Genomic DNA, 26,994 nt, shown 5'->3' with positions numbered 1-26,994 from the left:
AACGAACTGATGGATGAAGATGAGAAGGACAGGGCAAAGAGGTATGAAGGGATGCACAGAGCACTGAGAGTGGAAGCTCTCTCAGGGGAAGCTGTAAATGGTGTGTTGTCCAATGCTTGAAAAAGTACTTGGGACCACTGATGTCAGAGGCAAAACCCCCATGCAGTTTACAGGCTGTGTATAGCGGACCACAAACAGCATAATTAAGTCACCATTTTCAAGCTTCTCATAGTGTGTTTGACCACCCCTACAATGGGTTAATCAGCTGAGTGGTCCTTAAATTACGTTGTCGTGCCCTCAGAATCTCGTGTTATCCCATGGCTATTTATTATCTTGATGCAGGACTCCTGACCTGTGATTTTACTGACATCATGCAGTGCTGCCCACGTGGGGTAGAGTTCCCTGTGACACTTAGAGAGCAGTCCTGCTTTAGCACAGGTATGAGCTAGTCTTCCTTCAGAGAAGCATTTGGCTCAGTTCTAATTAGTCATCGTACACGAGTGCCAAAACAGAGATGGCTGTGAATGTAAATGCTGGATCTGAGAACCTCCAAATGCCAACCTGAATATGAATGGAAATGCTTTCTGCATACCACACTCGGTCTAGATCACAGGAAGCATGTAGCATCATGAATACACTTGTAAAGAAAATTAATTACTGCTGGAAGAGGTTGTATGAAAATAGGGTTATCTCAGATATGAGCTTTGGAAAGAACATTTTGGAAGAAACTGAATGGATTTGCTTTCTCCTTTATTGTTTTTAATGGAGGGGAAAACCCTAATAAAACATTCTTAAATTGTATTAATGCAAGCTGGAAACTTGTCTGTGGTTTCCGCAGCCAGATGCTTAACATTCCCAGTTTCATATATCATGGCAGCAGATTTTCAAAACCAGATACACGAGCACGTGCTTGACTTCATTCTGCAGTTGAGATGTCTCTGCACAGCATTGTCTGTCTATAAGCTACATCTTCAAGCACAAGTCAGGGAATAAGGAATCCTTCACATTTTGACCTTTATATGAGTGTGTACTAACTGCAAAACAAAAGTTCATAAAAATGAGGTGGGCAAAATGTGAGCATGTAGATGCCAGGACTTCTCTTACTGGAGAAATTTCACCCATAACACCTTCACCTCGTTATCACCACTTTTGAAACAATGGGAACTGCCGCTGAAATGCATGTAAGGATACAGTCTTGCTCAAATGAATATAAACCATATTTGTTACCTCCAGGTGTTCCTTGCTGACGGTGAGCTCAGTCCTGCTGCAAGGCTCTAAGCACCAGCAAGGCACTTACGCCCGAGCCTAATTTTAAACAAATGACCAGTCCCAGCAGAGTTTAGATTCTTGTATTTAAAGTGTTTTGCTGAGGCAGGGCCGTTTACCTCTCCCTGGGACAAGCTGTAGGTCCTTCATTTGACTTAGCGGCATTCATGTTTCTGTCACCCAGGGCATCACGCAACAAATCTGAAAAGAAGAGGAGAGACCAGTTCAATGTCCTCATTAAAGAGCTTTGCACGATGCTGCAGGGCCACGGCCACCCTCTCAAGATGGACAAGTCCACGATACTGCAGAGGACCATCGACTTCTTACAGAAACAGAAAGGTACTGGAGGGCGCTGGCCAGCTCCTGTTGAAGGCACTGGCTCTGCATCTGCCCAGCAGCCAGTTTCCACTCAGAAAGCTGTTTTTTCCAAGCATCTAAGACCTCCAGAGAGGACATGAACCTAAGCGAGGGGCAGAACAAGACGTAGCAGTTGGCCTCAGGAAATGGGCTAGGTTTGAATACCAGTTAAACATAGATACACTTGAAAAGATGCAGTGCTGTATGCTTTTTAATGTAGTGACATCGCTCCATTTCCCTCGCTGGCCTCCACACCCCCTGGCATGCTTTGTACACTCTCAAACAGAGCACGAGGGAGGAAGAGCTGAGAACAGCACGCGCTACAAAAGCCAGGGGAAAAGGGGTTTCTGTGCCCTGTTCCCAGGTCTCCTGTGGTAGGACATGGCTGGGTGCAGCCTGTCCTGCTGCCTGGGCACTCCCGTGAGCCTTCCCGAAACAGCTCCGGAGTCACGGACACCCTCTGCTCACGGTGATACTTAGCTACCCTGAAATTAGCCCATTGACCTTAATTTTTGAAGGATTTCTTCAGACCACCCAAAATGTCTCCCCTTCCTTTTCTTGATTTCTAATGCATTTGTATCATGATGGCGTGGAAAATGACTGTTGCATACAAGAAGGCTTTGTGTGGAGAATGATCTGAGGATGATTCCTCTGAAAGCCTCTTAAATCTAGTGTTACTTGAAAATGAAAAAAAAATTCCAACTAGCATGAGTCATGTTGCTTTTTTGATGTTTTCTCTTTAAGAAATCACAGCACAGACAGAAGCCTGTGAGATTAGACAAGACTGGAAGCCTTCATTTCTTAGCAACGAGGAGTTCACCCAGTTGATGTTAGAGGTAAGAAGAAATTAAAGCTGCATAGATTAGTGAGAAGTAATCGGTTCAGTGGAGTAGTTCAGAGATACAGTTCCTTTTCACCTGTAGGTCCCAGTGTTAATGATTTCTACTCTGCTGGCACATACAATCCAAACCTGACAGAGACCAATGTTGTGCTAAATGCTTTGCAGACACAGAATTAAAAATATGATTGCTTCCCCTTAAAGATAAGCTTTTCATTTAGGAATGAAGACCAATTTGGCCTGGCGAGAGAGGAAAAAGAGAATTTCCCTTCTCAGAAGAGCCGCTAGAGCTAGCAGTTTTAGCAAAAACTTGAAAGGACCTGAAAAAAACAGAGCAGCTCTCTTCCTCCCACATCCCATTAGTCAGGCAGCATTTACTTTGCTGCCTTTGCTGCTGCTAGCTGTGCAGTGCTGCTAGCTGTACAGATGTGAGCTGTATCTTTTGCTTGGGTTGCCTTTAAGTGCATTCGGGAGAACAGCTCTGACACTCTCACCTATAAAATGCTTAGCTGATCTAGAAACACCTCATTAGTCTACATTTTTTCCTTTCTTAAGGATGCTGCTTTGTGTTTGTGCTGCATGCTCCTCTGGCGAGGACATCTCCTACCCTGTGTAGGCAGCTGTTGCTCTTTGGCCCACCAAAATAAGGGTGTATGCTGGGCTGAGCTGGGAGGTGCTGCAGTGTCTTAGTTATTCCTTTTCATCAGGATGTCATGACTCACCTCCCTGGAAAAGTCTGTTCATTCTTTCTGGGAATTTCTCTCACCAAACAAGCTAGTTTGTTCCAGCTGAATCAAAACAAATTCCCCCTTTAGAAGTGGCGGGGAAGAGAGAGCCCTTTAATAACTGTTGGCTTGCTGGACTATGTTAGACCATTGACCAGTTTACTTAAAATCAGTGTTTTTTTCCAGAGAGGGCTTATTTTCAGCAAAGGCAGAGTATGACAGTGAGGTGGGGAATAACTGGCTGTGGGGCAAGATGGTGAATGCTGCATCTTTGGCTCCCTGTAGCTAAGCTGCAGAGCAGCCTACCAGTGTCTATAGAAGAGTTGGCTTTGTGCACGGTGCTGACCAGAGATTAAACCTCCCAGACCTTGGTAAGTGTTAGAGAAGAATAGGGACAGACACTGGGTCAATGGTGCAAGAAGATGTTGTGAAGAACAGGGAAAACACCCAAAGAGGAAAGCACATGCAGTGACTTAAAAGGGGCAGAGAACTTTGACTCTGAGACAGAAACCATTATGAATAAGAAAGGGAAAACAAAACAAACTTTAAAATTGTTGTGTCACTAGCCTAACAAATAACTGCTTTAAGCAAAATAAATAAGGCTTTAGATCTTGTCCATACTGTCCATAAATTGCTAAAAATACAGCATTGTATAATTTTTCTGTCTCTGCTTATCCATCCATCCATCCATCCATCTGTCCATCCATCTATCCACAATGCTGGGTTTGCCATGATGATATGTAATATCTCCTTACGCACCGAATTGGTTAACTATTGTGTAATTCAGAACACATAATGAAGTGACTGAAGTCACCAGGGTTGTGTGGGTGTAGAAATTTTAACCACTACTGTCTTGCTTCATGTTAAATAAATACTCACTGGGTGAAAAATGCAAGTCGGTCAATTTAATATTAATGAGCAAATAAGAATATAAGAAGAATGCTCAATTAGACAGCATGTGTAATTTTTATTTTTCCGCATTGAACTATCATTTCCGTAATTGATTTATGTTAGTTTTAGGCTGTTAGAAGCATCACCAAAGAATAAATTAGCCTATTATAAGTTGTTCCCTTGCATAATTCTTTTTATTTTTTTTTTCTTTTTGCCTGCCTTTTATCATTAGGCACTAGATGGCTTTCTCATTGCTCTTACCACTGATGGGATTATTATTTATGTATCTGATAGTGTCTCGTCTCTGCTTGGACACTTACCGGTAAGTTCTGACAACGCGGTATGTTGAAGAATCATTCCCCTGCCTTAACGCAGCCCCCGTCACTGCAGGGCTGGGGCTTGTTTTTTTCCAACCAAAGAGGCAAGTGAATGCGGGTGGGGGATAAACCAACAAGCTCTTAGGGAGTTTCTCAAGCTCCTGTGAATAACAGATTCTCTGTCAGGGTCTGTGAGTTAGCTAAAAAAAAAACTATGCAAAATCACTGTACTCATAGCTCACCACTTGGCAGCACGGCTGAAGGAGGGTCTGGGTGGTGTTTATCCCACCAGGTATATGGAAAATCTCATGCTTGTGAAGTCTGTGCATGCTGAAGCTCTTCTCAGATAATTTAAAGATGATTTCAGGACTGAATGTGTGCTTGTCTAATGTCATTGTTTGTTTCTACTTTGAGCCCATGGTCTTTAGTAACAAATAGGTGGCCTCAGAGTTTTCTGGAGAATTCCTAGACATCAGTTAGCTGTTGGGTACAGAAGTTTCTGCTGGCCCCTCAGAAACATTTTTTATTTTTATCTGGTGCCAAGCATGAGGCACCAGTGACGCTGTGTGAGGGCAAATTTGAGCACACGGTTAACCTGGCTGAATGTCCTGGCGTGTAAAGAAACAAATACGTGCTGACATTTTGGGAGAACCCCTTTAGTCAGGATGTGTGGGTTTATCAGCACTCAAACACTTGCAGGTCAAGCTGATTTTGCCAGATGTTCAGCCTAGAAGACAAATGGAGGATGTGAGGAGGAGCTCTCCCCCTTCTGTCTCGTACTTCCAAGGGGAAATGTTTAAAATTTTCATTTTGATATGATATTTCTCATCCTGTTGTATTCCTGTGGTACCACAGATTCTTCTCCAGCTTGCATCTGGCTGAACTGAAGGGCAGCCTCTGGGACCTGTTCAACCTTTTGCAAATAGGTAGCAACCCTGGGGTAAAATAACCTAAGGGTTATATTGTGCCCTAGATCCATCTGCAGATTGACTGGGCTTCCTTGTCTTAAGCATCTGCACTAGACTAGCAGCGTCTGTGCTCTGCTGCGGGATGAAAAGGCGTGATACTGTGTCAGGCTGTACTGCTGAACATGACAAAGCATTCTTTTGTATCAGTCAGATTTGGTGGACCAAAATATATTAAACTTTCTGCCTGAGCGGGAGCAGAGTGAGGTGTACAAGCTCCTTTCTCCACATGTGCTCATGACAGATCCTGTTGCAGCTGATTTTCTAAACGGTAAGCTCTGCTTTTGTCTGTCGGTCAGGGAAATTTGCCAAAGGCAAACAGCTCCCAGGGGAGCCTGCACAGGGCTCTCCAGCTATTTAATTCTCCTGCCTGCCACTTCTGTTTTGCCGCAGTTAATATTTCTGGTTTTTAATGCAGCACATCATCTAATGTTCCTACATGCTCCCAGTACTTGGTCTTTGATTTGGACAGTCTTTGTTTTACTGTCTGCTTTGCATCATGGGACAGTGAAGTTGCTCTCATTAGATATTTTTCCCAGGGCAGGATGCTGGACTGAGCCTGTGACAGGAGTGAGGGGCTTGGGGGAAGAAAAAGGGTAGGAGAAATTCCAAAGGGTTTTGGCGGAGTCTTTGTTCCTTAGGAAGCTTGCATGTCTCAGGATACTTCAGAAACCCTTCATGTAATTCAACCAACACCCTTCCTATCTGAACAGTCCATCCGGATCTCTACTGCTGGCTGCTGTCCCACCCCTAAAATGTCCCTTTCCCCCAGAAAATGTCCCCAGCACCAGAGCGGGCAGCAGCATCTTCCTAACAGCCACGTTTCACCAAGGCTGTGTTGGGAGCCCCCTTCCCCGGTGGGTTCGCGTGGCCGGGCAGTGCTAGCCTTCCCTCTCTGCCGCTCCGTAAGCGTCAGTGGGAACTGGGCAGCCCTCGTGCTGGTGCTCTGCCCTGGGGTTGGTTTCCCTCCGGCTGAAGACTGCATGGCCTAATCCGTGGAGTTCAGACCTCAGGCAGAAAACTGAACAAGAGCTTGGCACGGGGCCCTCCGACATTAATGGAAAGGCTTAGGGTGACTTCAGTGCCCTTTGGATCTGGGTCCTACTGAGCAGTGCCAGAGCAGAGTACTGCAATACCACTTAACAGCTTCGCATGAAATCATGCGTGCACGAAGTCAGGGGTGAATACCGCTGATCGATACTGCCAGGGCTTCACACCCAGCGTAGCAGGGTGGCTGTAAAGCCATGGGAGAAAGGGTGAGAATACATTTCCTTAAGCAGAACCAGCTGATCGTTGCTCTTAGTAGTTATATATTTACTTACGGGTATCAAGAGCATTCCGGCAGGGTGTGCTCAGATGCCACAGCAGCGGGGTTGGTATAAACACCTAGATAGATTCAGTATATGGAGTGTGCTAAAGTGCAGACTTCTAGTAACATTGTGTATGTCTCCCTCTCTTTCTCTCATTTCAGCGGAAAAACAAATAGAGTTTTGCTGCCATTTAGCAAGAGGCAGCTTAGATCCAAATGAACCCCTGATGTATGAATATGTGAAATTTGTAGTGGATTTTAAATATTTTACTCATGGTAAGTTACTGCTCCAGCCTACCTTTACCTCTCTACCTCTTTCCTTTAAATTCTATGTTGATCTGTAGCCTCCTAAAGGCCTTGTTTCAGCTGAAAATGCCCCATGATCGGCAGGGATGGAATATGTTGGAGATATTTTTCATATAAAAGTGGTGGGGAGGCTGATGGTCAGAAGACTGCACTCTTCTGCATGCTGTGCTTAAAGAAGTGATACCAGACTGATCCTACCTCCATTTGACCCACTGCCAATTGTAAAGCAGCCTACTTATTCAAATAACCAGTAAAATATGCTATTCTGTTTCACTTGTGGCAATCAAATGACACTTTTTGAAGATTAAATAGTTTGAGAAACCTGTAAAATCTTGAGTCTTGCAAATGTTGAGCTGGAGAAAGGCTGACAAGGAGACTGTAGCTGCACACTGAGCTGCTCAGAGCCGTCATACGAAGCTTCCCTGCAAGCCAGGGGTAGGTGGTTACAACTGTGTAACTCGGAGCCTAAAGGGTCATGCTTTAAATAACATCAGCGTGTATCAGTGTGGCATCGCCTTGTGGGTAGGAGGAGTTTGTTGCTGGGGTTTCATCAGTCATTGTACCTGTCTTAACATGAAAAGAAAGCTCTCCTTCCTCTTCTCCTTAAATAAATTGTCTGGTTGTGTCTAGTGCCTACGCCCTCCTGTAATGGCTTTGAGTCAGCTATTGCACGAGCTTTCAGGTCAGCCACGGAGGAGCAGATTTGCCTCGTAGCAACTGTTCGTCTTGTCACACCGCAGTTCTTAAAGGTGAGAACTCTGCAACTGCATCTTCCCTTTCGTGCGGGGATCGGCCGGTGCTCAGTGGCAGAGCGGCTGCTGGTACCATGAGCTGTGTGCTCGGCTGTTGCAAGGGGAGCCGTGTTGCAGCAGCCTCTCAAAGAGTATGTCCAGCAGCACAGATTGTTTGTGCAGAGGGTTGGTAAATGAGAGAGGACACCGCTGTGTTTGTGAGTGGGAGACGACGTAAGTATGTATTTTGGAATGATGAGGTATAAAGCGGGAGTTGCTTTTGAGAAGAGGCGGTCGTGTGATGGGCTGTCTCAGAGCAGTCAGCCCAGGAAGCACCAATACAAGGTGACCAGCTAAACCACTTGAAAAGTTGCAGCCTTTAAAGAAATACATCCCACCGCTTCTTTGTGTAAGAAGGCCACCCGCATCTTGAAGCACTGTGAACACCGTGTTTCATGGACTCTTTCTGCTGGTCTGTAAGTGTCCTGTGGTGCAGCGCAGTGATGGCAGGGCTTGATGCTCAAGAGAGCATTAGCCAGCTCGGTTTGAGGCTGGACCTGGTGCTGTCATCCATCTTCAGATAACAATATTTACAAAAAGCTGGGGAATTTTGCCTACAGACTGCAAGATGAGGCCCTTGGACTATTTATCCTAGCTCCGAAATTCAGACTAGTGTAAATTATTCAGCCACTTTTCATCAGTTTATGCATCTATAAAACAAGGCTTATACATTCCTTAGAGGAAAATAAGTCAAGTGCTTTAAAAGCACTGTATTTTGCTAGGGTTTGTTATACCAAGAAGATGCATCCTTAGTCTTGATAGAGGGCTCCTTTTGTCATTTCATAGAATTAAATGTCTGAATATGCCAACTGTTTTGCAGGAGCTCTGCAATGTTGAAGAGCCATGTGAAGAATTTACATCGAGGCATAGTTTGGAATGGAAGTTTTTATTCTTGGACCACAGGTAAGAGATTTGGTTTTAGTCACTGAAGAATAAACAAACTGTAGTTTAAAAATAGAAAACTTTGAGTAGCTATTGCCCGAGATCCCAAGTAGAATAGCTCTAATTAAATGCAACTGCATAAGTAATAATACTCTGAACTTACTTATTAGGCATCCTTAAATGCTTTGCTCTTTTCCATATTTTAGGCAGGTAAGAAACCATATAAAACTGTGGGAAAACGTCTAGAAAAATGTCTAACTTCACCAAGGTCATTAAAACTGAGCAGCGTGGGTCCTGTTCCCTGTATTGGTTTAGCTCCTCTGTTTTCCAGCTACAGCTTCCAGGAATCCTTCTAAATCTTTTGCTGTGTCAATAAACTTGATTTTCACCTTGAGAAATGATGGAATTTATAAAAATAAAAGAAAAAGCAGTGGATTAGATGATTTAATTGCAATTTGTTTTTGACAACGCCATACGGTGAGCTAGGATTCAGCTTGGTGAATGAAACAGACTGGAACCACTTTATTAAGCTGATTAATATAGGATTCGTTTTCTTCAAAAGAAGCTGGAGGTTTTTGTTCATTCTTTTACTTCTCTGTATTTGACATGTATGCATAAGCACATTGCAAAATCCTGCCCTTTCCATTATCCCTCCCTTTGCAAGCTGTGCAAAGGTAATCATTACTAGAAATAGAAGACTACTAAATAAGGCTGTAGGGAAAAATATACTTGGGAGGAAAAAACCCTAAATATCATCTGCACATTTAGAGCAAGAAAGAGAGAGAGCAAATATAAATGAATAATAACTTGCATTTATACAGTAAACAAGATGTGTACCTCACGCACCATACCTTGAAGCATGGAGGAACTGACCCTGCGACAGCCCTATGGTTAATGCTGTGTGGTTTGGGACAGTCGGCTTATTATTCACGTTGTCAAGATCTCGCTGGAGTGACTTTGTTAGACTTTAATTGGCCTGTCTAATAATGCACGTTTTCAGAATCAGGTGATTAATGTTAAGGTGCGTAAAAGAGCCCTAAGCCCCTTATTTCACTGTCTGACGAAGTGAGCTGGTTTTCCAAAGGGCTGTGTCCCAGCAGCTCCTGTGAATAAGGCGAGCAGGAGCTGCTTTGAAACCTGTCAAAGAGTCTTTTGATGAATCTGGGTTATGACTCAGAGAGGAATCTCTCTGCGCCGGGTGCTTGCAGCCACTCCAGTCCCACTGATATCCCCAGTGAGGAAACAATTGTTAGAGTAAATTAAGCTGATGCAGATGCTGAGGCAGGGTTTGTGACAGCCCTGGATGCGAGTGGTGAGCCCAGACCCAAGAATGAGCAGGGGATCGTGTGGGTTGTCTCATTTAATCACCGATTCAAACCTCTCTCCAGTACAGTCCACGGGACGCTGTGAAATGTTGGGTATTTTGCTGTTTCTTGCTTATTTGTGTCAACTCACGCCGCCTGACACTGAGGTGTGCCATCGGTAGGGGCAGAGGGTACCCAGCATGAGTTGGAATCAGGACCTTTGCTATCGTGACAACGTAAATTGGAGTAAAGATAGCTAATGCAGAAAGCACTCCATAGATCTGGATAAACATTAGAAAACTAGGAAAAAAATCTGTATTCTGGGTCTACATGTAAATGTGTGTAAAGGAAGAAAACCTGTCAACTTTGATAATGATCTATTTCTTTTCTGCACTGTGGTTCTCTCCTTATTTTCCTTTCATTTATTGAAGGACTGCACTCGAAAGGCTCTCTGAAGACTGTGCATGTCCATTTGCACAGCGAGTTGCAGGCCTCAAGGCTGGAATTTAAGCTAACAAGACACTTTTAAATTGTTCCACAAGCAAGGCAGCTCCTTGTCAAATGACAGATGAGGAGCATTTTGTGATTGCTTTCTCATTTAAAGAATTCTGGCGAAAGTCAGGAAAGCATAATACTTTCCTGATCAGCTTAAATGTTTATCTGATGTGCATCTGAAAGGCATTATTGTCTTGAATATATGCATGTCATTAAAGATAGGAGAGACACGGGCGCGTTCTGCCAAAGAGACAGCAAGGAAGGACACTTCAATAAATACACGTATTATCATCATTAACAGAAATCTGGGTCACATGAGGAAAAGGAACACGGTGGTCTATGAAAAGTTATTTGAATAAATAAAGCTGTCTTGTGGCAGAGACCACTGTGTTTCAAGAGGTTCGTCATCACAGAGAGTGATGGAGGACTGGCTCTTCCAGCCAACCCCTTGTGCTGGGACTTGGGAGCTCCTGCTGAGACCTTGATCCTCCTGGGGCTGCTGTTGATCAGATCCCCGGCTGTGCTTCCTTTTCCCATTTCCCATTTGGTGCCAGACTGCCCGCAGTTGTGGAGAAGAGAGAGGTTATAGACCTGTCCGGGCTCTCTTTTGGTTAATAATCTATGCCCACCATGTCTCTCAAGAGTACAAATGCGGAGCTGGGTTGCTCAGCCAGGGGCAGGAGAACTTCCCACGTTAATATCCAGAAAACTCAGGATCGATCCGTCCAAACCCAAATGTACTTACACGTAAATAATTTTCTGCTCATATTCTTGGCCACTTTATGGCATTCACCTTCCTTAAGAGGGTCACTCGACACGGCAAGAGAAGGGCAGTGGGCAGGGCATGTTTGATAGGCAGTGACACCTTCAGACTGCCCCGGTTTTGAATCATGAACTGTTTTGCTAACACACCACCGCCTTATTCCTGAGGAACATGCTGAACTCGGCAGGTGAGCCTCATGCTATCAGCACATCCAGCAGCCAAAACAAATAGGTGGAGCCAAATTAGCACAAGTCCTGCCTCACCAACTAAGTGCGGTGCTTGAATTGGTGCAAGCAGGAGTGTACTTGAGTGCTAGGGGACGGAAGGTGGCATGCTGATATAGGGAGGCAAAAATAGTGGTTTTTCTCCTCCCATTTCAGTGTTGTTTCATAATCATAAGCTAGCAGGCTCCGGTGAAGGCTGTGCATAAGCTCAGTGTTGTTAGGACACCTGTTTAAAAAAAATACCTCATGTTTTGCCTAGAAAATGGAAAATCTAGAATTGACAGCGGAATAGTCATGTAACTCATTGCAACGTGCCCATCTAAATGCTTCCTCGATTCCTTCTCTACCTGCCATAGAAATAACACTCCTTAAAATCAGCCCCATGCCTATTCTTATCTTTACTACCAGCATAGAAGTATTTTTTGTTGGTTATAATTTCCCAGGCTTTTCCATGGGAACAATTACTTTTTCTTTTACCCAAGCTGGTCCTGACACACATTGCGGCTTCCCACTTACTCTTTCTTCTACAGTTACTACCCAGATGACATTTACATCCAACCTACTGGATAATTTTACTCGAGCTCCAAGTTATGCACACGAACAGCCGTAGTGTTTCTCAAGCTGTGTGTCTCACAAGCGTGCTTAATGAATTGAGTCACTTGCATACGTACATGCCTTTCTCTACACCCACATAATGAATAGGCTGTGAAACAGTAAACACACACCTTTTCATTTTCTCAATTTTTACGTCTCCCTCAATGGTTTTTTTTTGCTTGTATATGAAAATACATCATTGTGTGTATGAAAATCCACTCCTGATTTCCCTGCCAGGTGAACGTATGAGATGGTTTTGGTCGCTAGTATTGCAGCATATCTGCCAGGATGTCAAAGCCTCAGGTTTTGTGCTCACTCCCTCCCCTTTGCTTCCCTTCTAGGGCTCCACCTATTATAGGATATTTACCCTTTGAGGTTCTGGGAACGTCAGGGTATGATTACTACCACGCAGATGACCTGGAGCTTCTTGCTAGGTGCCATGAACACTGTAAGTTCCTTTCCGTCTGCAGCATGCCTGTCTTTGTTCTCATTTGTCACTTGTGCAAAACCTTTTACTGTTGTCGCAGAAGGCATCTTTATCTGGGGCACGAGGGAATTCTGTCTTCCCACAACGGACTGTCATAGCTGACACTTACATGGGAGGTTGAATCCCTGCGGAATTCACTCAGATCAGGAACTCTTTGTGCAGGTTTCCCAAATTGGCAGATACCCTGTTTGAGCACAGGTTGTCTGAGAGTGAAATGAGATTAATAGATGGGAAGTCAGAACTTTACACCCTCTGCCTCCAGTTTGTGAGGGCAGCCCCAAACCCTGGGAGTTTTGTTGATTGTCACTGCTCATGGCTCCAGAGTCAGCCAGGAGGCTCAGCTCACCAAAATGCCTTCTGAAAGCAGCATTTGGATCGCCTGCCTGTGCAATTGGATGTTGTGAACGTCACTTAACTATTAGTAAAATGCTTCTGGAGATTCAGACTCTTTTTTAAGTATAAAAGTACCGAATACAGATTCCCCGTGTGTGAAGATGCCTCATTTTTGGTCAACCTGAAAGTAAAGCAGAAAAGTCCAGATCAGGCAGATGTGTGAACACCAGAGAACGTCTGTGAAATTCATCTTCGTGCAAGGTGAAATACTGTGACCTGCAGGAGCCAGGTCAGAAGGAGCACTTAGCCCGAGTCCTGCGGCAGTGCAGCCCGCTGCTGAAGCACCACGTCCCGCTGAAGGCTGGAGCTGATCTGAGGAAGGGCAAAAGGTGGCAGCAGATGTGGTCTACTATTAATCAGTGTGCTTTTCCTACCAGATGAGCATGTGAGATGTTTTATCCCTGAGACTGTATTTTTCCATGTTGTTACATGCACTTCAGACTGAGATGTTGAGCCAGAATTGGGTCTGTCCTCCAGCTGGTTTGCATTGCCAAGCACTGTAATGAGAAGTAACTGCGCACTTTGTAAAATGCATCTAGGTAATCAGATATTTTGCCAAGAAATATTACTTACAGGTTTTCTGTTGGGCAAACTCTCTATCTGTTTGTCTCTCTGCTGTCTCCATTTGAAAGGAGAGTGTTTTGTCAAAAGGAAACAAGGACACCTCAGAGAGTGGAGAAAGTGGGATGCTGTAATTGCTCTGAGATGCAGAGCAGCGCCACGCAGGGACACCAAGAAACTCCACAGCCCCCCAGCACGCTGGGGCTAGACAAGCTGCTTCGTCTCTGAGTTGCAAACCACCCCCATCTCTACCACATACCCTCTGTCACTTACACATATAAGATGCTAAAGGACCTAGTGGAGAATGGAGAAAATTACTACTCCTCTGAATGTCAAGTTTCCCCACTCCACTTTCCTGCCGGCTTTTCTACCCTGTCAAGGCGAAGCTCTGGTACAAAACGGGCAGCAGGGAGGAGGGTTGCCCAGCTGAGCACGCAGAGGAAGCTGTGAAAGGGGCTAGACACGAATTGTGTCAAGTGCAGCAAGTGTGTAGATGGGAATATTAAAGGAATATTTTAATTGCTGTCTTGAGCAACAGTACTTTTCAGTGCTGTTTGCGTAAAAGACCATTGAGACAGAAGTGAGCTATTTAAACAGACAATGTCCTTTTGGTAATGTGTGTGACGTAGACGCTAACTATACTGAGAGTGGGGTCAGATCATTCAGCAGAGCATCTATTTAGCGATTTATGTTCTGCATCTCTACTAGCCACGGATCCCCTCTTACATATTAAAAGAGTATTTGCACAACACACCTGAAGGAAAGGATCTTTTAATCTTACTGTGCAGGGGAACAAAGTAAGGTGCTGGCAAAGCGATTTATAGAAGTTGCTTCAGGAAATCTCTGCCAGGCCTAGGAGCTGAGTGATCCCCAGCATGGCGTGTTAGACAGAAGACCTTTGCTAAGTGCTTCATCTAAAGGCCATCACTGTTAATGGGATGGCTAAAGAAGTTAGTCCTGATATTTAACAAAGTAGAGGTGTGCAGGTGAGTAAAAATACTTGGGTTAGTGTGGCTTGGTAAGTTCCCATTCATCACATTAAGTGCTCTGGGCAGGCATCTTGCCTACTGTGAAGTGAAATGGGTTTGCTTAAACCACGTTTGTATTTTGCTTTGCATTAATTATGGGTATTTTAAGTGAGCATGTTTCACATTGTACTCCCAGCAGTCTGGGAACAATTAATGTGGTTATTTAATGTAGTTTCCCTCTTGATGTTCCAGTTGTATTACACCACTTGAGATTTTTCTGGACATACCCTGATAATACATACCAGGTCTGGTGTATTTAGGTCATCTCTCAGACAAAAACTCTCAGCTGAACTGCTAAAACTCCACTATCTTACTGTTTTGTGTCATTATTAGGATCCTGACTTCAAGCCCCCAGTCTTTGAAATGCATTCTCATGTACTTGTGAAAGGCCAATACTTTGTTTAATTAATGTTATTTATGCTTATTTCAGAGGAGCCCATGAATAAGTTATAAGTATATAGCTAGTTATATAGTTATGCCAATTATTAGTTATAAGAACAGTAGCAAAGTGCACTCTTGAAAATCAGTAGCAGAAAAGAACCCAAATAAAAGCTCAGTACGTGGCTGTGTATCATCTGTCGTGTTTATAAAGCCACAAGAGCCACTTTAATGCAGTAGCAGACTGCAAGAGGGGTATGGGACGAAGTGGTTTTTCCAATCGCCTTTGCACCATGAAATTTCTGTTTGCTATAAATTGCTTTCCTTTCTGTTTAACAGTGATGCAGTTTGGAAAAGGAAAGTCCTGTTACTATCGGTTCCTGACCAAAGGCCAGCAGTGGATATGGCTGCAGACACACTACTACATCACCTACCACCAGTGGAATTCCAAACCCGAGTTCATCGTTTGCACACACCTGGTAGTTAGGTAGGAGCAAGCACCAAACACTTCACAATGTATGTCCCATGTGCTCATCCATTATTTTTCCTAGTTCTGTGTTAGCCAAATATTTGCTGTGTGTATTGACACGCTAAGATGGTATGTAATTCTGTAAAACTATTATGACAGGGAACATGGGGAAGAACATAATGTGTTTTCATTACTCTTTTTTTTTTTTGGCAACCGGGCCAAAAGCCTGGAAGCCACCGTTGGCCAAGTCTATCAGTGTGTTACATTCTCCTTTTATCCTTAGCGATGACATGGCCATAGGAAGAATTAAAGCTGTTAAGAATCGGACGGCTTTATGGGCGTGAATGGGATCATACATCTCCTACAAAATCTTTTGATCAGAGCTTTAAATATTTACGACTTGAAGTTAGCTGCTGTCCTGCTAGCCTTATTCCTCACCTGAAATTCAGCCCAGGATCCCCCCCTAGTGGGAAGCTGCTTGTGCTCAGTTGCAAACCCGTGCTCTAAGGCGGTGCGTATGTGGGATGCTCCGTGATACGCACCTTCTGGAGGGGAGTCTGCTTCACTACCACTGTAATCTCAAAAAAGATTGTGTTAAGACTGAGAATATATTTACTGAAGGGCTTGAAAAATAGTAGCATACTGGTTTTCTCTATTAACTTGAGTAAACATATTCCTCACTGCGTCTTTCTTTACTGTCAGGAATCAATTTCTGAATTTTTTTCTGGTCTCCCTTTTTCTTGTCAAACATCTGGAAGAACAAACACTAGTAAACTGGGATCTTCTGAAACACAGACTGAGAACACCTTACACCAATAAAAAGGTGTAAGTGAGTGGAGTTGTGTGTGCTGATACAAAGTACATGTCAAGGGTTATCGTAAACAAATGTTAGAGAGAGGGATTGCTTCTGAGTTGTGTCGCTTCTGCCGTCCTTCAGGGAATTTGGCTTCACTTTAAGCTCTGAATTTATTGTGTGTGAACATGTCTTCTTTCTGCTTCCAGTGCCTCTTGAACCTAGTGATATAGTCCTAAACAGATTTTGAAATTCAATTCTGTCTCATATAGTTAAGGTTTAGAATATATTATTGAAACACACAAGTCAAAACGTGATTGCAGGAAAATTCATTGCCTACGATGATATAAGTGAGTTCAGTTCAGCAACTTCTCTTGCCTCCCACAAAGGTAATGGCCCGTTAATATTTCAGCACGCTAAATTCTGGTACCTTTCAGTGCCCACGATCCACAAGCACTCAGAGAGTCTTTAAAACATCCTCTCCAATTTATCCCACTGGTGAATCATGTGGCATTCTTTACTGTAAATATTTTATTATTTAAGAGAAAAAATAGTAAGGAAAGCAAATATACACTTTTAGAGGCACATTCCTGGGGATTCCTGCACCTCGCATTGCACCTGGGCAGCCGTCGGTTTGTATTCAGAGCTTCCACTGGAGCGAGGGATGTTAACTCTGATGTAACACGCTGCATGGCGCTGTGTGCACCCTCAGAAAGAGGGGACCTGACCTCCTCCCCCGCAGGGCGCTGGCTTAGGTCTCACTGAGCTACCGTACAACATGCACAAACTTGATTCTTGATCATCAGCAGGTTAGAAAATGAATGTACATTTGCTATGGCAGTTTACCTGCACAGAAGCTGTAGGATCGTTTTTCTGCTTGATTATGGAAAATGGGACCCTCCTTTATTAGGAAAATTGTACTGAGGACAAAGACACCCATTTTGTCTTCAATAACCAAGTGCACTTTGCTTTTAGGTTAGTTTTGCTTGAAGGCATCCAGGGCCAAAATTTGCAAAGGAGTGTCTACGTTTGTGCTTGGAATGATTAGTGCAATTAATCATATAGGCTCTGCAGTCCTGGTGCAGTGGGACTGGGACACTGCCCTGTTGTTTCTAATCTGTGGGTATTCAGCATGTGCAGTTATTCACAGGTTGCAAGGCTGTATGATGATGTTCCTCTAAGCACTTTGTATATGAGAGAGTGTGTGTGTGTGTGCTGTGCAAAGCTTGTGACTCAACAGGAAAACTCCATAATGATCTGTATGGTAGGATAGGTACCATACAGTAAACGATATCAGGCTGAAAAACTGGATTTTAATTTTTTTTTTTTTTTTTTAGTTATGCAGAAGTTCGAGCTGAAAGAAGGCGAGATCTTGGCCTTGAAGAGTCATCGATTGAACTGGCATCCTCTTCTCTAAAGGTACCATGTCCCTTCACAGTTGAATGAGTAGGTGTTTAAACCAAACTGAGTAATTGCTTGCTAATCTGAGGAAAATACCTGCTCTTTCTTCTCTTTCTCCTTTACTCCCATCTCCTTCCAAGCCTTCAGCTGGGTTACGTCTCAGGCAGACCCTGAGAAGTTTTCCACTGCATGGCTCTAAACTGCCCGTCTTGGTTCAGGCATGTAACTGCAAATTCAGCAGTTGCGTTGCTGCTGTTCTGCTATGCATTATCTTTCTGAGACTGTTACTCAAATGATAGGTTAAACCACCTCAGTTCAGAAGCAGAAAAGTAGAGCTGGAGCTGGAGGCCAGATTGCTGTACCTGTCACCGTTAGTAAGGCGCAGGGGATCCGAGCACAGGGCAGTACCACATGGTACCTGTTCTGTTAATGCCAGCTCATCACTGATACTCAGATGAAGATTGGAAGTGAAGGAAGAACACTTATTGCAGATTTCAGCTCTGTTTACACCGTTGGGCAGGATCGCATCAAGTGTAGGCTTGTGACCAGAGCAATAATTTCTATGGCTTGACTCAGTCTGGCATCCCAACACACCTGCCCAATTAACAAGGTCATTTTAATGACTTTTACGTTCTTCCTCTCAGTAGTCTACAAATAAGACCAGTAATCAAAGTAATGTCAAGTGGTTTGTTGTGTAATTATCATTCCATTAGCCTCATTGCTCTTCAGACATTATTTTATAGAAGCCGTTTATGGGATGTATAGGGGAAGCTGTCCCAGAGATGTTTTGCACTTGAGCAAGGACCATATTGCAAACAGCTGCTTCTCTGTCACCACAGCACACTTCTGTGTCTTTTTCCCCTTTCCACATGATAGCTGAGATATTTCTCTGCAGACCTTAAGCTGCATCTGTTGATGTAAGGCAGCTGGAGGAGAGGCAGAGTGATCACTCCCATTGCTTGATCCTCTGGAGGGGAGTGGGAAGCTGGGGGGCTCCCTGGGAGGCATGGGGAGGGTGGTGGCACAGCCAACGTGGTCACCCATGTCCTGCAGATGAAACAGTCTCCTACTACCCAACAGTTATGGGCTGTTTGCCATAAACCATCTGCCAAGTGGCATCTGTCATTTTGGTGTGACGGCTCCAAATCCGTTAATATTCACTAGCTTAGGCTGTTCCCTTCTGTGGATGTGCTGCCAGGTTCCTGCCTAGAACAGTCTGCTGGGAGCGACTGCATCCCAGGGAGCGGCGAGTGGGGTTGCAGCTCTCAGCATCGCCCCGTACCTGTCCCCCACAGAAGCCATTTGCTGTAGGTTCTCCTAGGGCTGCAGCTGATGTCCCTGTGCCACTGCTCCATGTCCCTTCCCAGCCATCTCTCTCCATCTCTGCAATGAATAAAACCATTCCCCAGCCAGCCACTCCTGCCGCCTTCATTCGTTACCTCTGCCACCACTCCCCAGTGTGCCATGGCCAACGAACTGTGACATCCCTGAAGAAATCAGGCAGAAGGAAGCTAATTATAAAAGCATATTTCCATTTGCACACAGCTCCACGGGCAGGAGAGCAGGAGGGTGGCACGCCAGAGCGCGGGGCACAGGCAGCAATCCCTATGGCGTTCGCCCGACGCACGGTGCGTCCCTGCCACCGCTGCTCGCTGCCGTCAGATGGGTGTCCCGGGACAGAAATGCGTGGCATCACCCCAAAGCCAGGGGTGCTTGGGGTTTGATCCTGAGGGTCATGTCTGCACGGGGATACCTGAAGGTTTTAGGGTGAACATTGAGGAGCAGACCGAATACTGCACCAGGGTTTGGTGGTGTGGTGCTGCAGTGCTGGCCCTCTACGCACCCAGTCTGTTATTTTTCTCTGCAAACAAGCGGTCACGGAGGTGGAGGTCCCCTCTAGCGCTGTCCTCTCCTGCTGACGGTCTCGCCACTTGTGCTTCGCTCCCCGCAGAGCCACAGCAGCTACCTGGACGTGGGGCAGTGCGGCAGCAGCCAGGACGCCAGCCGGGAGGGAGTGTCGCTGTCGTCCCACAGCTCCCGGCGCTCCTCGCACACCGCCCTCTCCGACTCCGCGTGTAGGTGCCAGCGCGGCTGAGGGCAGCCCAGTGCAGGGGCGAGGAGCGGGCTGGAGGGCAGAGCAGCCTCCAGAATACTGGGGTTTGGCTGGGAGTGACCGAGTCAGGGCAGGAGGGGGGTGCTCAACACTGGGACCGACGTACTGTGCCGTAACAAGTTATGGTACGGCAGCAGAGCCACGGCCACGTGCTGCCTCCTCCCTCTTAGCCCACTGCCAAGGCAAGCGCAGCTTTCCCCCCTGTTTGCTACCACCTAAGGGTTGTGGTGGTTTGCTGTGCCTCAGGGGACAGGAGGTGACTCACTAAGCTGAAGCAATTTGATTGAGCCCCGAACCTCACTGACAAAACTTTTATTATGGGGTGGTTTGGTCCCTGATGATAAACTCCTGCAGAAGGAGTGCAGAAGGCTGCCTGCCTTGCTGGCAGCTTCATGCCAGCTCCCACGCGTGCCCCCCCCTTGCCCTGGGGGCACTAGCGAGGTGACTGCAGTGCCCGTGCGGTGCTGTGGGTAGGAGCCAACTCAGGGGGCTTTTCTTGAAATACTTGCCAGGGGGAGAGTGGGAAAGCTCCTCTGGAGACACCCATGGAGGGAAGGCTGAAACAGGGCGTTAGCATCAGAAGGGAACCCTGCGAGTCAGGTGGAGAGCCAGAGGGACCATGGAGGGGCAGTTCGGGGACCCAGTTTGGCAGCATTCGGGTCACTGCTCATCTGCGTAGGTGGAGTTCAGGCTTAGCTAGGGTAGCCAGGCACAGGTCTGCCATATCACAGTAAACTGCCTCTTTTCCAGCCACGTCGTCCATGCGACACACGGACACCAGCACGCCCACCCGGCCGTCGGTGCCGGGGGGGCAGGTGGAGAAGGCAGCCCTACGGCTGACATTGGCTGGAAGCGCTCAGGTCGGTGGTTCCTGCGAGCAAAAGCCTTTTTGATGCTGTAAAGAAATGAGCTTGACAAACCTTGATCTCGCCCTCAGAGAGGCTGGATCCCCACCTCTGAGTGTTCTGGGCCCGAGCATGGGATTTCCTGGGGCTGTGGGGAGCGCTGCTGGCCAGCAGAGCCGGTGGAGAGCTGCTAGAGGCTCCTCTGCTGCCTCCTTTCGGGATTCAGTTTGCTCCTCTAGGCCAAACGCCTTCTCACACTGCGAGCCTGCTTTTCTTGGGGTTTGTACACGTGAAATGGCCTTTATCCAAAAATGGATGGTGACACCGAGGATTTGCAATTGGCAGGGGGCATGCAGGAGCTTAAATTCTCCCTTCAGACTCATCCTCAGATCTCCACGTGGAGTTGTCTAATTCCCTGCACTTGTTCATCACCGGTATGAGCTGGTATCGCACCAACTCTGCACTAGAGGTGCTATGGACCTACAGTAAGGCAAAATTTTCATTTCTAGGCCATAGCAACTCCTCAAGCCCCTGGTGAACATCTTCCTCAGCATCCCGTGGCTCAGCCAGCAGTCCCCTCTCAGCACGCTGTGATGGTACGTGGTTTATTTTTGTTAAACGCACTGGTACGGCCCGTCAGCGGGGCAGACTCGGTGGCTCTGGCTCACTGCTCTTACCTCCTTGCTTGGCTGGCCCCAGTGCAGGGGCAAGGTTTCAGTGCCCTTGCTGTTGCTATTACTGAGACTTACCTGCAACCAAATTATTGCAACCACTTACTTCAGCGAGGAGACAGAGCAGGTAGGACACCCAAGGAAACAGCTTAGAGGAAGATTTACACTTGTCAAAACCATTGGGGGCTGCTGAAGGCTCATCTCTGAATTGCTAGTAACTAACTGCAGGCTGATACGGTGCTGAAGGGTTTTATTGCCCTGGTAGAGGAAGGGGATGCCAGGGAAGGTTTGAGTTAGGCCAGAAGAAGAAAAAAAAAACCGCAAGAAGAATGTGGGAGTCATAAACCATAACTATGAGGCCTGTCCTCACACAGCTTTGAGGTCAGTGTGGTAAACGCTCAGACTATAATATAGGGGTTGAAAACGGCCAGCGTAGGTGTGAAGGATGGGTCCCAGGGTGGGATTACAACCTAACTTGGGCCTGGCATTTGGCAAATACCATCAGCAGCACAACTGAAAGCCCAGCCTGGAGGTGTGGCAAGGGTTAGCATGCAGCGTCTGCCACAAAGCGCAAGTGGTCCAAAATCAGCAGGGGAGTCCCGTGCCCAGACACTACATCTGCGCAGAAATTTAACAGACCAAGAGCTGGAGCGAGGCACTGAGTGTGAGCCAGTTGTGCTGCTGCTCTGGAAGTACAGTGGTACTTTGGTTAAATATGCAATTGCCATTTTTTGTCAGCATCATATTTTCTATGGCAAAAGCTGAAAAGCAGTTGTTTTTCTGAAGCCAGCATCACTATGAATGTGAGTAGCAGGACTGGTCCTACCCCATGATCTTGTTCTCTGTTCTCTGCAGCCAGTGTACCATTTCCCGACCCAGCTGGGGATGATGCATCAGCTGAAAGAGCAGCTGGAGGAGAGGACACGCATACTGCAAGCTGACATCAAGACACAGCAAGAAGAGCTCCACGTCATCAAGGAGCAGCTCCAGCTAGTGCAGGACTCCAACCTGCAGGTGCCCGGGGCTCCCAAACCCACAAACCATTTGCTTTTCCTTTGGGCACGCAGATCGGTAACAAAATAGTCAGTGGCAAAAGCATTTAGAAATGAGCTCTGGATAAATCGGTAGTTTGGTCTCAGATGTGAGAGTAGTGTCTCCTGAGAGATGAGTGGCATCAGTATCTGCTTAAGTATTGAATCAGGAATTTTCATGATTTGGAAAAAAATAATCCCAAACTAATCCGAAATCCCCCCTGCACAAAAAGCTTGGCGGTTCGGTGGCTGGTTAGTGCTGCTGGATCCCTAGTGCCATTCCTGCAAAATGCAACAGGCGTAATGGAGCTGGAACGGTCATGGCTCTGAATGAATATTTGGGCACAAGCTAACATTTGATTTTCTATTATTCATGGTTCACTTTGCCCCTAGATTTAGAAATGTTGCTGCTGCAGTGTTATATATGCTGATAGAGACAGCCTGGGAGCCAGAGACGGTATCTCCCAGGCAGTACAACCACCGGATGAACTGCGACAACTCACGTATCTCTTTTACTTAAAGATGCTGATGCAGCAGCCGATCCCTGTCGTCTTCAACAACGTGCAGCACCCGAGCCCCAGGAGGCCGCCGCCGCCGGGGACGCCCAGGCACACCACAGCCAAGAAGTCACAACAGCAAGGCCTTATGGGGACGAAGCACTACTGCAGCACCCACCTGCCGTCACCGCGCCAATTCCTCAGGGACCCCTGTGGCACGGCCGCCCAGGTCACTGGCCGCTTCATTGTCTTCGTCGTCCCCTTTCCTGGCTTTTTAAATACTTGTCTGCCGTGTCCCCCCTCCCCGTGGTCCTCTGTGCTGGTTTTACTCCGTACCTGGCATTACAAAATTCGTGTTGAGAGTCAGTTGCGAATGGTGTCATTCAACTGTAAAAATAAAAGTCAGGTACCCTAAAGCACTAAGCCCTGGGGACCACTGGAGCCGTCCTGGTGACCGGAGAGGAACCGAGTAGGAGGCTTGGGCTCTCATTCGCTTCTGTTTGCAATTGCAACATAATGCTCATTCGTAGCCAGTGAGAGTTGTGACTTCATAACATGGGGAAGTAGGCATAATATTAAAAAGATCAATTTTCTTCTGCCTGAGAAGTCTTGGAAGGCAGCTTTGAAAAACAAGTTTGTCATCACTAGACCTAAATCCACTATATAGATGGTCACATCTCCTTGGGAAAGAATTGAGGTGTCCAAAAAAGACAAAACTACTGCTTTAAAGGGTGGATGAGACACTTTCCTTGGGGACTTCAGATTTGCACTCCTCCTCCCCTCTTAAGCTGGTCTCTTCTCCCTCGAGCCTTGCATGCCCTTACCCTTGTACTCTGACTTCTCAAGAGACCATCTGCTCCTACCGCTGGGGATCCCAGCACCTGCCGTGCAGGGGCAATAAATGCAAACAGGTTGGTTGTCCTGAATAGATATACTGTTCCTACTGCTGTGTTCAGGGAGAGTATTCTACTGTTCCTTCTCCTTTTCCCATCTGCACGCTGGAAGCAGTTATTTTAGCCTTCTATTAGGGAGCTTTAAAAACTTACGTGGGTATCTATGTCTTCATTTCAGGTACAGCAGCAGCAGCAGCACCTAATGAGAGGAACCCAAGCCCAGGAAACGTGTCTGCCAGGGCAGGCGAGCATTTCAGTGCCCCTCTACAACAACCCCATGGTGTTTTCGCAAACGCATCCCATTACAGTGGCTGCACAGATACCGACTGACGGCAGCGAAAGGCAACCGCAGTCTGACTACAGCCAGGACAGGAGCCTCAGGTACGAACGCAGCCCTGCTGGCGGTGATAGAAGCCAGGACAGGAGCCTCAGGTACGAACGCTGCCCTGCTGGGACCGTCCTGATGGCGGTGATAGGAGATAGCAATGCCTGGGCAGCGGGGAGGGCAGGCACATCTGGGCTCAGGGGGGTGATGGTCTCTGGGTGCCACAGCAGGGCCGTAGGGATGTTCCCTCCTGCAGAGATCTGGGTTAGTGGTGAGCCCAGTGCGCGTGCAAGCAGGGTGCTGTGCACACCATGCCGTACCCTCAGGGGCCTGAAATCCTTTTCTCTCCATATTTCCATAAATTGTCCATGTAGCTCAGTAACCTTTGGACATCCGCTGCTGTCAGAGGGAGTGAACAGGAAAAACTAGCAGGGACAGCCTTTCCCAAACCTATGTCTGCTTGCTCTGAAGCTCCAGACTGTCTTTTCTCCAGCCAGGACAAGTGCCATGGCAAAACCGTTTTTCTTTTATACAATACTGGAAATGTTGTATAAAACATATACGACTGCCCCAAACTATTCAACCACCTTTCAGGGAGGTATCTGCAGCCACTGCCTCCAGGATCCAGCCGTTTCAAAATACTGTGTCAGGAAACAAGATAAACCCTAGAGGTCTCACATCTATAAAATATATTTCGTACATGAAAGATTTAGCAAGTTTCAGCTCACCTCTGCGAATGCATTAGACAAGGTGATAATAAGCATCCTATTTCATTAGCTTTTCTCAGGTGACGGTTTGCATGCTTTCAGGGAGGATTTTCAGGGATTTGTTTCTAGAGACTGACAGTCAGGAGTTTGGGCCTCTCCTTTCCCTGACTGTCCTCTGTTTTTCCTCCACCGCAGGATGCTGTTGGATCAGTCTATCCAAGCCATGATGCCCGCCGCCAACAGCAGTGGCCAGTCCACGCAAAGCAGTGCCAGCAGGCAGCAAGGAAAGTAAGTCTTTTTGCTGGCCCTTTGTGTTTTAGCAGGGCACTTTATGGCGCTGAAAATTACTTTGAAAAACTTGTATGTGATCACACAAACACAAACAGTCTCAGCCTTAAAAGAAACAAAAGCTCAGCTGGTTAGGAGAAAAAGTAATGAGAATATTTTTTAATTACAAAGAACTTTATGATAACTAAAATGCTTTGAAAAAATACTTTTTTAACCGTTTTCTGGCTTAAAATGCCTAATCAAGTCATGGAGGAGATGTACAGCCTTAAAAACCTTAAGTATCTGCAGTTCCAGTCCATGCTTGATGGGGAGGGGGAAATCTGGGGCCTGCTTTCGCCAGGCTCTGCGTGGTTTGACAAACCCTGCTCCAGTCTGGTTCCTGCAGCACTTGGGCTGCTCAGGTCCTGCTCTGGTGGTGGGTCTGGGTTTGGGTTCTCATGCCTTGTTTTCCTCCTCGTGGCAGGTTCGTTGCAGAGCAGCAGATCTTGCCTCCCCCAATACAGATGCAACCGATTACCTGTAGCACTGCCCGACCTCCAGCCCCGTCGCCTGTTTTCTCCCCATCTCTGATGATCCCACACACCAGCTTCACATCCCACCAGGCAAACACACCGGTTCATCTCCACCAGTGGCCACAGCAACAAGTTCAGCAGCACCGTCTCTACCTTCAGGTAATGGAGCTGGAACAGGTTTGTGAGGATGCACAGGGATGGCTTTGGGTTTGGGTTGGGGTTTTTTTGAAGAAATGGGGCTTACCTGGTCAGTGCACTCGCACGCCCTCCATGCCCATTGTATCTGCACATACCCAAGTGCTCAGCCTTTCCCGGCTGGCTCTGCATCCATTCAAGGCCGTATTTTCCAGCGAACTCAGTTATCGCTTAGCGTCCAGAAGAAGTATCCAGTTTTTCAAACACAACTGGTCACCCAGAGGAGCTCCGGTGGGAATCTTGCTGTAGACGTGAAACATGATAAGGGATAAGCTCTTTCAAAAACATGCCTCCTGCTGGTGTGTTTCAGTATAACAAGGTTTTTTATCACTGCTTTCTTTTAATAAATGGGTGTTTCACAACACAGATCTCTGGAGAAGGTGATTTTGGTTTATCTAAGCACAGCTTCATCAGTGCATGCCAAACCAATGATGCTTCCAAGGAGAGGGTTGTTGAAACTAATAATTAATTAGTAATACACTCTCCAAGGCTTGCCTGGTTGGCAGAGGTAAGTTACGGTCCTCCAGGCAAAGACGGTAGAAAACAAAGGAGGAGGAGTAGGTACAGCTGAAAGCAGCCATGCAGCAGGACTGGATTTAGAGCAAGAAATGAATCATCGTTGTCAGCAAATGTGGACATGAGCCATCCCCACTTTGGGTACGTGTGCTCATGAGCTGCACTGAGGTCCTGAGGACTAGCAGAATGATGGTGCTGGGGGAGATAAATAGCTCCAGAGCAACAGAAAAACAGGCTTTGGTGCCACAGTGCCTTTAACGGGGGGTGAACCAGCAAGTCCACATCTTTGGGGTGCCAGCCACAGGGTGGTACATGGACAAGGTCACTCTACAACCTCTTCATTAGTTGCCTGAAGATCCTTCCCATGGAAGAGGGAAGTTGCACGTCCTGCAGATTTTACCTTGTGTCCAAGTAGCTTTTGAAGGTTTCCATTCCTGCTGGGCTCCCTGTGGGGCTGGTAGGATGGATGGGTCCCGCTTCCCCTCCATAGTCTCCAGGCATTGTTAGGCATGCTGATAGCACCAGCATCCCAAGCCGCTTGTCCACAGCTTGTACCCTCGATGGGTAGAGGTTACCTTTAGGACTTGGTACTCGTGCTCCTGGGTATGAGCCTCAGCATCAGCCCTGCATCAAGAGAGGGAGCAGATGGGCCATAGGGCAGGTCTGACTTGTCGGATTTGTGTCTCCCGACAGATGCAAGGTCCTGAGCCAGTGCCTGGGGGTCCGACACAGCGCATTTTCCAGCCCCCCCACACCACACAGCAGAACCCCCTGAGCTACTTCCTCCACCCGCAGCAGCAGAGCCGCCACGCGCAGGGCCAGGCCTGCAACCTGCCGGACCTGCCCGAGATGCAGCTGCCCTGA

General features: G+C 46.7%; 1 protein-coding gene across 1 annotated transcript; it reads left to right on the top strand.

Annotated features, from left to right (window-relative positions):
- Positions 1 to 26,994, top strand: PASD1 (PAS domain containing 1). Its single transcript, XM_019471029.1, has 20 exons — positions 1 to 41; positions 1,451 to 1,605; positions 2,368 to 2,459; positions 4,310 to 4,399; positions 5,510 to 5,630; positions 6,831 to 6,944; positions 7,605 to 7,723; positions 8,586 to 8,668; positions 12,369 to 12,475; positions 15,214 to 15,361; positions 17,474 to 17,555; positions 19,489 to 19,612; positions 20,401 to 20,510; positions 21,005 to 21,091; positions 22,022 to 22,180; positions 22,720 to 22,923; positions 23,766 to 23,968; positions 24,815 to 24,907; positions 25,371 to 25,578; positions 26,824 to 26,994. Exons 1-20 carry the CDS (start codon positions 10 to 12, stop codon positions 26,992 to 26,994), a joined length of 2,502 nt encoding a protein of 833 aa, XP_019326574.1. The 5' UTR covers positions 1 to 9.

Source organism: Aptenodytes forsteri, unplaced genomic scaffold, assembly GCF_000699145.1.
Source record: "Aptenodytes forsteri isolate BGI_AS27 unplaced genomic scaffold, ASM69914v1 Scaffold143, whole genome shotgun sequence".
Lineage (NCBI taxonomy): Eukaryota > Metazoa > Chordata > Aves > Sphenisciformes > Spheniscidae > Aptenodytes > Aptenodytes forsteri.
The sequence above is the reverse complement of the archived record's forward strand: the minus strand, read 5'-3'. Positions and strand labels throughout refer to the sequence as shown.

What these genes read in the sequence shown, in the direction of transcription:
- PASD1 (XM_019471029.1), top strand. Translation starts at nt 10, where the DNA reads ATGGATGAAGATGAGAAGGACAGGGCAAAGAG. An exon ending in TTTTTATTCTTGGACCACAG is followed by an intron (nt 8,669 to 12,368) that starts GTAAGAGATTTG and finishes CTTCCCTTCTAG; the next exon opens with GGCTCCACCTATTATAGGAT. An exon ending in GCCAGCAGGCAGCAAGGAAA is followed by an intron (nt 24,908 to 25,370) that starts GTAAGTCTTTTT and finishes TCCTCGTGGCAG; the next exon opens with GTTCGTTGCAGAGCAGCAGA.